Raw genomic sequence first — 11766 nt, 5'->3', positions numbered from 1 at the left:
TTGGATCCCCTTGATCTCCTTTTGATGTCTTATTGCTCTGGCTAGAACTTCAAGAACTATATTGAAGAGATATGGGGACAGAGGGAAGCCTTGTCTGGTCCCCGATTTTAGAAAGATTTCCTTGAATATCTCTCCATTTAATTTAATGCTGGCTATTGGCAGAGTATCATTTTTAACACATTTGTATTTCTTTAGTGGATGGTCATATTTAATATATCCAGTACCAGCTGCAAGTAATATGTATACTTTCAAGCTGCATTCATTTTTTCTTAGTGTCTAAGAGTATTTAATTTTCATTTGGTAATACTTCTTTTGTTTAATGTGTTCTTCATAATTCTTTTAGTTTATTTAAACATTATGATTTAACTGGGCATGGTGCCTCACACTTTTAATCCCAGCACTCTGGAGGCAGAGGCGGGGGATCACTGTGAATTTGAGGCCAGCCTGGTCTATAAAGAGAGTTCTAGGACAGCCAGGGTTATTACACAGAGAAAGCCTGTCTCGAAAAACCAAACCAAACAACCATAAACCAATACATAACATTACATCTTATAAATAAATAAAAGTTTTAATTTTGGTGAGACACGATTTATTTACACTTTCCTCATATTTATAAAGTTATGGCAAAACTATATCAATTTTCTCCAACACTGTAAACATTCTACTATACATATGTGCTCTTAACCAGCAAAAATATATATGATATAATTAACTAATTTTTACCAAAAATGAATAAGGTGTGGATAAAGGGAAAACCATGCCCTCGAAATAAGGCCATTTTGTATTCTGTAATATCACAAAATTGCATAAATGAAGCTTTTATAGTTCTGACCTTGTTTCTTCCCAATATGCCTTGGAATACTGAATTTTTAATATTTCACTTCAGGGATCTGGGAAAATGCATCAGGTCACAGTTTCATGAACCATGAATACATATAACATAAAAATCTTGATAGATGAGGTACTAGACACTGGAGAATACATGAATTTACACCAACAAGAATTTTAGAGGTGGGTGCCAGAAGTTTTAATATTACTGTATAAAAATAGAGTGAAAATGTATAATAAATATTAGTTAATTATGTATAGTTTTTCATGGATATCTTTCCACTTTATGAATGTATATATAAATAAAAATTCATTAACACAAGTATTAGATGTTCCATAGAAATTTGTGAGTATATATGTGTGCACATATATACATATACATTGATTTGAGAGTTAAAATTGTCATTGCAACGATTTATTCAATATTATATCTTCAAATGTCCAGAGTCTCACAATACCGTTTAGTTCTGCCCATCCTTGTATAATGTTAATCTTTTCTAAACAGGATACATACATACATAGACAAGACCTGACAAGTAAAGAAAAGAAGAGATTGGTATACTGATTTGGTGATAGCTCATTGTTTCTGTATTGGTACATGTCTTTTTCTATAGTACCCACCTACATTTGTTCTTTATTGGCATAATAAACGCCATGACCAAAAGCAACTTGGAGAGGAAGGGGTTTATTAGGTTTACATGTCCTGATCACTGTCTATTAACTGAGGAAACCTAGGCAGAAATTCAAGCAGAGCAGGAAACTGGAGCCCTGAACTGAAGCAGAGACAATGAAGAAATGCTGCTTACTGGCTTGCTCAGCTTGCTTTACTATACAGCCCAGGACTACCTGCCCAACGGTGCCACTACCAACAGTGGGCTTGGCTCGTTAATTTAAATCATTAATCAAGCGTATGTTCTGCAGATTTGCTTACAGACAATCTACTGGAGTCATTTTCTCAGTTGAGGTTCCTCTTCTCATTTGACTCTAAGTTTGTATTGAGTTGCCCAAAATACTAAAAACTAGTCAGCAACACAGATGTAGACTGAGGCTATGAACGATTCTCAGTAAAAAAAAAAAATGTAGTCAGTCAAAACGCAGAGTTGGCAAGGACTTGCTATGGCTTTTACTCTCACAGCAGGAAGGTTCTGCATGAGAACAAATGACATGACTAAAAGCCTCCTAATACAAATATGAACCATCTTTGCTCTTGTTTCCTACAGTGAGAGATGGCAAGCAGTTGGTTTCTGATGTGATGAAAGAATCCCCACAATCTGGCAGAAGAAGAGTATTGGCAGCTGCTTGCTACGAGAGAATTTCTATTTTCGGGTAAACTTTGTGGTGATTGCTGGTGTTAGCACACACACACACACACACACACACACACACACAATTTTTCAGGTTGTCATGATCATTCTCTGTACTCTGTGTAGTGTGTTACACAGGGGTTTCACATATAAGATGTGATGGAAGTATCAACAATAACAAGGAAAACAATACACATAGTCCAAAAATATGGCATTTTCTTTATTCCCTGTTTTTAAAGCTATGTATATATCTGAGCCAGAAATAAACCACCATTAACCTCTATCTGATAAAACATGGTAATGTAATATCTTATAACAAAATTTAAATTAAAAGATCAAAACAGAAACAGGAAATAATGGACACAACTCCATTGCATCTGATTTTTTCTGGTTTTTAAACTTATGCCGAGAACTTAGCCTAAATAACAGTTTTAAAGAACAACAACAAAAAAAGAAATATGTGAGAAAAATGTTCAAATCATTCCTTGGGAGCAGAGATAAAAGTGGACAAATCCTCATTTGTTTCAGTCTCGTTTTGTCTGCCTAGTGTAGCTACTTGCCTGCTCCGATCTACACTAAGTGAGTCATAAAGGTGGTATACCTCTTACCACCATGACATCCAAAAGCCAACTAAAGATTTAAATGGTATCCATAAAAAAGAGGTGAATTTCAGGTTAAGTCCATCAAAATCTTGACTTAAATTCAGTTACGCATTGTGTCTGTTGCTTTTCTTATTGCTGTGATAAAAGGCCCCAACATAAGAAACTCAAGGAGGATTTGGTCTGAAGATTTGAAGTGATGATGCATCATGATGGGGATGTCTTAGCAGCAGGAGCTTGAGGCATCTGGGGTCATTACATTTGTAGTTAGTAGCAGAGGGAGATGAATTCTCTGGCTTAGCTAGCTTTCTCCTTTTTATGCAGTTTAAGATACAAGTCCCGGAAATGTTGCCACATACTATTAAAGTGGCCTTTCCAACCCAATTAATCTAATCATAAAAATCCCTATTGGCATGCCCAGAGGCTTACCTAGTATAAATATTCTCTCATCGGTATTCCTGGAGATTTGTTTTCTAGATAACTCTAGATTTTGACTGGTTTGATAACCAGCACTAATCATTATATGCTGTATCTATGAAATTATACAATTTTTATAGTTGAGCATAACTATTGTTATTAAAGATTTATTGTCATATTCCAAATACAAAACTGAAAAAAAAACCTATATTTTGTAATATCCACATTAGTTTTTCGGTTCCTCGCTTATGCTGTTTAAACACAATGAATCTCAACCTCTAACTGATTGCTCTGTAACTATGTACAAAAATCTACTTCAATAATTCATGTCTTCTTAACCATTACGAGGATTCTTTTCAGAGTTATTAATCTTCAGTTTATATGTATGAATGTTTTACTTGCAAATAGGTTATGTGAACCATGTACTTGTAGTGCCTGGTAAATCCAGTAGAGAGCATCAGATCTCATAAGACTGTAGTTAAAGATAATTGTTAGCTGCCATTTAAGTGCTAAAATCTTATTTTGTGTCCTGTGCAAGAGTAGCAAGTGCTCTTCAGCACTGTGCCGTATCTCCAGGTCCCTATTATAAAATTTAAGAAAGAAGAAATAGAAAAATTTTTAGGCTTTTTGACAAAATGTAAAATTGAAAACCGCATTATGGGGTGCAAACTTGTATAGTCACTATGGAATTCTGTGCAGCAGATTTCCTCAGGAATCCTAAGGAGGATGGAAATAATTTACCTAAAGATCCAGTAATACCATTCTTGGCCGTATATGGAAGGGACACTTCATCTACCACAAAGACACCTGCTCAAACATGTTCATTGCTACCCTATTCATAATAACCAGAAACTGGAAATAACCTGGATGCACCTCAATAATAACATGGATAAAGAGAGTGTGGTACACGTACACAGTGGAGTATTACTCAGCTATTTAAAAATGACATGAAATTTTTAGGCAAATGGATAGAACAAGAAAAAAATCATCCTGACTGAGGTAACCCAGACCTCAAAAGATAAATATAGTATGTATTCACTCATATATGTATATCAGATATTAAGTAAATGATGGTCAATCTACACTCCATAGATCCAGAGAGGATGGGCTAGAGGGTACAGATAGATGTCATTTAGAAAATGGATATGGAATAGATAATGCGGATGGATTGGGTAGGTAGAATGGGAAGCTCAAGTCGGGAGAGGGAATGGAGTGGGAGCTGAGGCAGGGAATATGGGAAGAGACAGATAAAATTAAGGGCCATTTGAGGGGTAATACGGAAACTTAATTGCAGGAGAGGCTCACACACACACACACACACACACACACACACACACACACACACACACACACACACGGGGGATCTAAATGAAATTGTTAAATAGTGGGGAGATGGAGTCTCAACTGACCATTTCTTGTCACCAATGGAGTTTCTAGTACTGAGATTGTGTTGTACCCAATTGAGCTGTCAAAGGGGTCCCCAACTCAGTCTCAAATGCTTTGACATACGATGATGCCATGACTGTAAAATATGCAAGGACAATGTGGCACAAAGCTGTGGGAGTAACCAAGCAATATCTTATTTGACTTAAATCTCACTCCATAAGATGGAACCCGTACCTGAAACTGCTTTGCCAACCAAGACCCTGAGACTAGATAGCCCTAAAACTTAGGGTAAAATCAGATAATACTGATCTAAAAATGAAAAAAAAAATGTAGTGATAAAGTCACTCCCAATGATATTCTGCTATACTCATAGATAAGTAAGTGCCTTATTCAGCCGTCATCAGAGAAGCTTCCTCCTAAAGTAGATGTGAAGTAACACAGAGCCTCACAGCAGACGTTATGCAGAGAGTGAGAGATCTTGGAACAGTCTGCCCTAAATGTGATGTTTCCATTAAATCCTTTCCCTCAGAGCTCAGGGAACCCCATGGAAGAGGATTTTCTGAAGGAATTCAGGATCCAGAGGGGGATCAAGAAAATAGGGTCCTCCAAATCAACGTGGTCAAATTTCATATGAACTCTACAGAGACTGAAGTAGCGTACACCAGGCCTGCATGCATCTCCACCAGGTCCTCTGCATACCTATATTATCAGTTCCAATTTAGCGTTTTTATGGCATTCTTAAGTGTTTTATCTAGTGAGTCTCATTGTCACTGAGCATTTATGACAGAGTTGGGGAACCCTTTGAGAACCCAATCCTCTTACTAGAAACTTCATTTGGTGACAAGAGATGGTCAGTTGGGACTTCTCTTTTGATGCCATCTATCGGCCTCCTTTCCTTCCATTGGTTTGTCTTATCCAACTTCAGTATGATAGTTTTTGTTTTATCTTACATTTTACTTTGTTAGACTTTATCATTACCTCTTAGAAGCATGTTCTTTTAAAATGAGGGAGAGGAAAGGAGTGGATCTGGGTAGGAAGCGGGATGGGGAGGAACTGGTTGGAATAGCAGGAGGGAAAGCCATAATCAGGGTATATTATCTGAGAAAAAAAAATCTATTTTTTATAAAAGTAAAACTAAATTAAACTAAAAATCTCTTCATGAAGACACACGTGTGTAAAATGCCAACAAATAATATAAGGGCTGCTTGCAATCCAATGGAGAATCTGTCCCACATGGAGCTGATCACTGATCTTAACTTGAAATATTTTGACATTAGTATCTCTCCGTTTGTCTTTGATAGAATACTGCCTTAACCTTATGTTAGGAATTAAAGCAATGGCAGAGGTTTCCAGAGTTGTGTTCTGATTACTTTCTTCAGTTTGAACTGTGTACAGGCCATCCACATCACTGGTGAGGAAATCTGAGAATTCATGCATATAATGTAGATCTCATCATCAAAAAGCTGCTCCAGTAAAAACATTCTGCAATACCAGAGCTCTTTCAAGAGAGTACACATTTTCGATGAATTCTTGGGCATCTGAAGAGCTTGCACTAAAAGTAACAAAACTGAAGTAAGTCCAGAAATTTTTGTTCAGGGTCAGTGACAAGATTCTGCTCCTTTCTTCACCTCAAAGAAAGTGAGGAAATGAGCCCAAGTCAGCGCTACAGCTGTTGTTGTATGTAGGCCATGTTTCAAAGTTATTGTATTTTTTAGCCTTAGTGAAACTTAGTGATGAAAGTTGTTCATTCTTGTTGAATAGCATAGTCGATGTCCTAAACAAAATGAGCAAGTATTACTAATAATTCCCTGAGTTCAAATAATGTTACGATAAGTGGATTATAAATTAAACGAATCTCTAGATTACTTATCTAGTTCTAGAGTAGTCTCAACTACATCTTGTCTCAAAAAGGAAAACAAACAAACTATTAGACATTAAAAATATGGAAGAAGCCAGACCTGGTGGTGAATGCCTATAGTCACAACACTGGGAAAACTGGTATAGGAGAGCCCTCAGATTGATTCTAGTCTGGGCTACAAAGTAAACTCCAGCCAGACTGTTACATACAGAGACCCAAGCCCAAGGTTTTAAATTGGATGTGAATGGAAAGCAAAAGAGACAAATTATAATGATTCAGAGGACTAAGGAAAGAAAATAAACCCCAAAGAACCTTAGCTATACTTTATGGTGAAGTTATGGGCCTGGGTTCTGGGATCAGAACTGTTCCACTTTACTTCCTTCTCAAGACTAATGGAAATGAGATCATTGGTTGGTGGCGCATTGGATAAGATCAAGATGGAAACATTCTTGCCATGTGCAAAGTCAAGAAACACAATTTATGTGGGGTTTCTAGGAACTGCTCTGAACCGGAACGAAAGGGGACTGGAACGGTTCCTCCCATGGAGCTGCATTCAGAGGACCAGGAACAGATAAAAACCGAGGGGAGAGGAAGTGCAAGATCTTGCCTTCCGCTTTACGTGAGGCGAGCACAGCGACCGTCGAGAGCCCTCCCTAGTGCCTTGTGGAATATTGTGAGTTCAAACTGACAACCTGAAACGGTGAGTACCCCACGCTCACAACGCAGCGATCCCTTAAAAAATGGTCACATGACCTGAGTGTATCGCGCACACCTTTAATTCCAGCACTCCGGAGGCAGAGGTAGGCGGATCGCTGTGAGTTTGAGGCCAGCCTGGCCTACAAAATGAGTCCAGGACAGCCAGGGCGACACAGAGAAACCCTGTCTCGAAAAGAAAAAAAAAGAAAGAAAGAAACTTAGACCTTTTGTCTGAGACCCACTGGCCCACATCAAAGGGTGAAATCCCAGTTCCACTCAAAGTCAACAAAAATAATTTTTTGTGTGTTCCCTGGGAATTCCCTTCCTTTATAACAAAACGCAAGGGATTAGTTATCCCCATGGTGTACTTTTAGAGGACCAAGGGCCCAGTGAGGGCTGAGGCAGGGCACGGAGGGCAGGGGCGGGGCGGGACCCAGGCTAGGGCCGCAGCGGGGCGGAGCCCGGGGGCGGGGGCGGGGCAGGGGGCGGAAGTGGAATACTTCAACTTCCTCTTCTCCAGAAGCCTGTCCGGAGCCTGTCCTAAGCCGCTGCCTGTGCGACCTGGCCTTCATCTGTGAAGTGTGGCCTTTCCTCAGGTGAGATTCTTTCCCTGGTGAAGGCTTTGAGTGAGGACCTGAGTTTAAACTGCCATTCCCACTATAGATTCCTAAATTCACAACTCACCCTGCACCATCAACCGCCTGGTCCCACACTTTTCCGCAGAATTCCTGGATATGACAGTTAGGCCCGATATCATCAGTGTTGCTTGTTCTTCGGGAGTAAAAGGTCTATATTAGAGCTTGGGAGTCTCACAGGGGAAAAAAATGGACAGATGAAATCTCTATGGGTGTAAGGAGAGGTGAATTGTAAAAATTGAAGACTCTATGCTGTGTGTGGGTTTGGGCTCACGTAATTGTTCCCCCGTGCGACGTACTTGGGTCATGGATCTGGCGGGCCAAAGAGTTAAGATATACTATACTACATTGTCGTTTGGAGAACAAGGAGGTGGGAAATTAGTGGATTAGTATTTCTGGGAAGGAAACGGGGCCTGGGGCGGGGTGGGCACGAGGGCGGGTGGGGCGGGGCTTGCAAAAGCATAGGCATATTTGGTTTCCACTGAATGGTGTCAGACATTGAGGACAAACATTGCTTCAATCTCCCCCCATACGTTTCTCTAGAACTCTGTGGTGCTAAGTTCAGTGAAGCAGAAAAAAAGGTGGGAATGAAGACACAGTTTAAAATGAACATAAGTGTCCATGGGGAATAAAATGGGTCCCTGTGGAAGCACTTGTTTTACCCTAGTAAGCTATGACTTGGGTTAACAGGCAGTGACCTTACACACTCTTGATTCTCTCCACAGATTTCTCAGGGAGTGGACTGAAGAAGAGAACAGGAACAAGATTTGAATCCAGAAAGGTGCCAGGAGAAAAGCAGCAGGGGGGAGGGCGCTCCTTAAAGGGAAGTTGCTCTCTACCTAAAGATGCTGACATAGTGCCATTCTCTCTCCCTTTTCCTTTCCAGCACTCCTGTCTGTTAGCCAGGGCATCATGCCTAGGGGCAACAAGAGCAAGAGCCGCTCACGGGCCAAAAGGCAGCAGATGCGAGCAGAGGGCCAGAAACCCCAGGGTGCTCAGCCCACTGCTCAGGAGGAAGCAGCAGCCAGGTCTCCTGGCCAGGAAGATGCCCCCAGCTCCCCTGATGTCTGCCCCCCTCAGGGGTCCCATGAGGCCGCATCCCAGGGCACTCCTGTATTACCTGTGCCCCACCCCGTCGGTGAGGCCGGCGCTCAAGCTTCTGTTTCAGGTGTCGATGAGAGACGCTCAAATGTCTCCACTATAGCAGAGGCCATCCAGTCTGCACTCACAGATCCCATATCCAGGCAGGCCAGCAAGGTATTTCACTACATGCTGGAGAAGTACCAGGAGGATGAGCAGCCTGTGCAGGCAGATATGCTGAAGCTGGTCAGCAGGAAGTACAAGCCTCACTTCACCTGGATCCTGGAGAAAGCCACCTGCCAGCTGGAGGTGGTCTATGGTCTGGAGCTGAAGGTTGACAACCCTACCATTCCCTCCTATGTCCTTGTTAGCAAGTTACCCATCCCCCCCGGGGCAAATGTGGGTGGCAGGAAAGAATTACCAAAGACGGGTCTCATACTGACCCTCCTGGGTATGATCCTCATGAAAGGCAACCGTGCCAGTGAGCAGGAGGTCTGGGAGTTCCTCCATATGCAGGGGATATATCCTGGGAGGAGGCACTTAGTCTTTGGGGAGCCCCGGAGATTCCTCACCAAAGAGCTAGTTGAGCAAAAGTATGTGGAGTACCGCCAGGTGCCTGGCAGTGATCCCCCAAGCTATGAGTTCCTCTGGGGTCCCAGAGCCCGTAATGCAACCACCAAGTCAAAAGTCCTGGATGTTTTAGCTAAGATCAAAGATGCCATTCCTGGTTACTATCCTCAACAGTATGAGGAGGCTCTGAGTAACTGGGCTGAGAGAGCAGCAAGGAGAGGTGAGGCTGGTCGGTACCGTGTTGCCAGGACCCTCTCCCATGCCCACGCTAGCAGCTTCTCCCACACTTAGCTAGCCCTTGGGGATAGTTGCCACTGTGCTGAAGAGCAGGCAGTCTTCTGAGTAGTGGGTTGTTTAGGAGTAGGAGGGAATGCGCAAAGAGTGTATCTTCTTGTTATGCATGGGAAAAGTACCCCTCTTTCCTTGTTACATTGCTAGGATCCCTGTAAGTGAAGATTGCTTTGTTTCGTGTATACTTTTTTGACCTCATGTCTGCAATACTTATTGCCCCCTGTCAAGTTTAAGAATAAGATGTTTGGGGTTTTAAATGTATTGTAAAACCTTCTCCACCAATATCATCTGCGTAAGTCTAAGAAAACAAGGCATGGGAAAGAGTTTCATAGAATGCGATGTGCTACAGTTGGTGAAACAAAGTCAAGTGGTCAATTCATCCTTGTCTCTGTTGTCTTTGCCTTGAGTTTGTAATTCTAACCGAAGTAAAGTTGGTTTTATTACATTAGTAAACTCTGTAAGAAAATAAACTGATAAATCAAGCTTCATATCCAGTCTCCCTGCCGTTTCATTATTTTTCCCCCGCCAATCATTGGTCATTAGCCCTTTGGTAGCTCCTCCCCACCAACATTATTGTCGATGACAACAAAGATCCACCCACTGCCCACAGGAACTTAGAATTTAGCAGTAGCTACCTATAAGGAAGAGGGTAGAATTCTCTAAGATAAGTGGGGAATGCAAGAGAAAGAGTAGGAAGAGCCGATTTCTGATTCAGCGCTGCTATGTGTTGTCTGATTGCGATCACTTTAGAGCCTTAGGGGATTTCCGTTCTGTCCACAGCAGGTAATTTAAGTGAGATGGCTGCATGGTGGTTTGCCTGAGGTTGTGGGAGTGATGAGCAAGGCCAGATGCTCAGCAGAGGAAGGTGGGGCCCCTGAAGTAGTGTGAATGGAAGAACAGTGACCACAGAGTGCATCCCAGCTTTTAAAGGCGAAGCTAGAACAGGACACACGCCAGACACGCCCGTTTGGATTTTGAGTGTACCAGCATGAAATCTTGCTGGGGATAGAAATGACCAGAGTCCTTGTAAGGTTTATCCCAGTGCACGTGAAGGCACTGCACAAGCCACACAGTGAAGTGCAGGGAGGGGTTTTCTGAGAAAAATGGATGATAATCCCTTGAGAAGAGGTTCCAAGAAGACACTTGTCTATCACTCAGAATGGGCAGCTAGATCTAATTTCTCTATCTTTAAAGCGTGTTTAAACCAGGTTCCTTAAAGCATCATCTTCGGGCTTCTGGCCCAATATATGTGACAGACATATTTGTGAGGCAGGAACTATTGAGGGCTTGCTAACCCTGTCTTGGCAGAGTTTGGCCATCGCCTCTGCCTGCATCTAAGCTTGCCCGTTTTTAGACAGAATTCTGTCTGTGGCAAAAATGAGGACATTTTGCCCAGCGGTTGCTTTGACACATTTGAAGCCCTCTCCTACAAGGCTCATTGTAAGCCTTCTCATTAGTCAGCAATCCCCTTCTTTGTTCTGGATCCTAACCCTGCCATTACATTCATGGGCATGAGTATCAGGCTTGGGAATGTGAGTGATCCTGATAAGAACCTGCTCACAGCAATAACTCACCCTTGGAGGAAACTCTGTCTACTTGACCTTAAAATTAAAGCGCCTTTCAGTGGTATATTAGTTACTTTTCTGTTGCATTGATGAAGACCATGACCCAGACATAACCTGGAGGAGGAAATAGTTGATTGTGTCAGGTGGCTTCTCCCACAGTTGTTGACACCTGAAGCTTTCCCCCATCATCTACATATGAAATGGAGCACCACAAAAGAAAGAGTTTTCCCCTGAAACACAAAAAGAAAAAAATCAAACCAAAGGGAAAAAACCAAGTACTTGTCAGGTTTTGGATGGGGCTCTGTTGCTCATGACAGCACTGACACAGATTACTGGGCACTATGAACTGTATTAGAAGAATTATTAATGCATGGTCACCCAGATAGCAGGACAAAAGCAGGCATGGGCTCTGAGAAGGGTTCAGGTACCCTGCATGGCGAGGTCTCTAAAGGGAATCAGTGTTTGTGTGGTGGGAGATGTATCCTTTTCTTACACATTTTGATGAGTGGGAGAAGTTCAGAGTGAAGCCCTGCAGCC

The 11766-nt window shown here is 41.9% G+C and overlaps 1 protein-coding gene across 1 annotated transcript; it reads left to right on the top strand.

The window, feature by feature from the left end:
* The first annotated feature begins 8635 nt into the window (after positions 1 to 8635).
* LOC127185240 (melanoma-associated antigen B1-like) lies at positions 8636 to 9664 on the top strand. The gene has a single exon (XM_051141778.1). It carries the CDS (start codon positions 8636 to 8638, stop codon positions 9662 to 9664), a length of 1029 nt encoding a protein of 342 aa, XP_050997735.1.
* The last annotated feature ends 2102 nt before the right edge of the window (positions 9665 to 11766 follow it).

Source organism: Acomys russatus, chromosome X, assembly GCF_903995435.1.
Source record: "Acomys russatus chromosome X, mAcoRus1.1, whole genome shotgun sequence".
Taxonomy (NCBI): domain Eukaryota; kingdom Metazoa; phylum Chordata; class Mammalia; order Rodentia; family Muridae; genus Acomys; species Acomys russatus.
The sequence above is the reverse complement of the archived record's forward strand: the minus strand, read 5'-3'. Positions and strand labels throughout refer to the sequence as shown.

Excerpts from the sequence above, each read along its gene's own strand:
- LOC127185240 (XM_051141778.1), top strand. The coding sequence starts at position 8,636 with ATGCCTAGGGGCAACAAGAGCAAGAGCCGCTCACGGGCCAAAAGGCAG.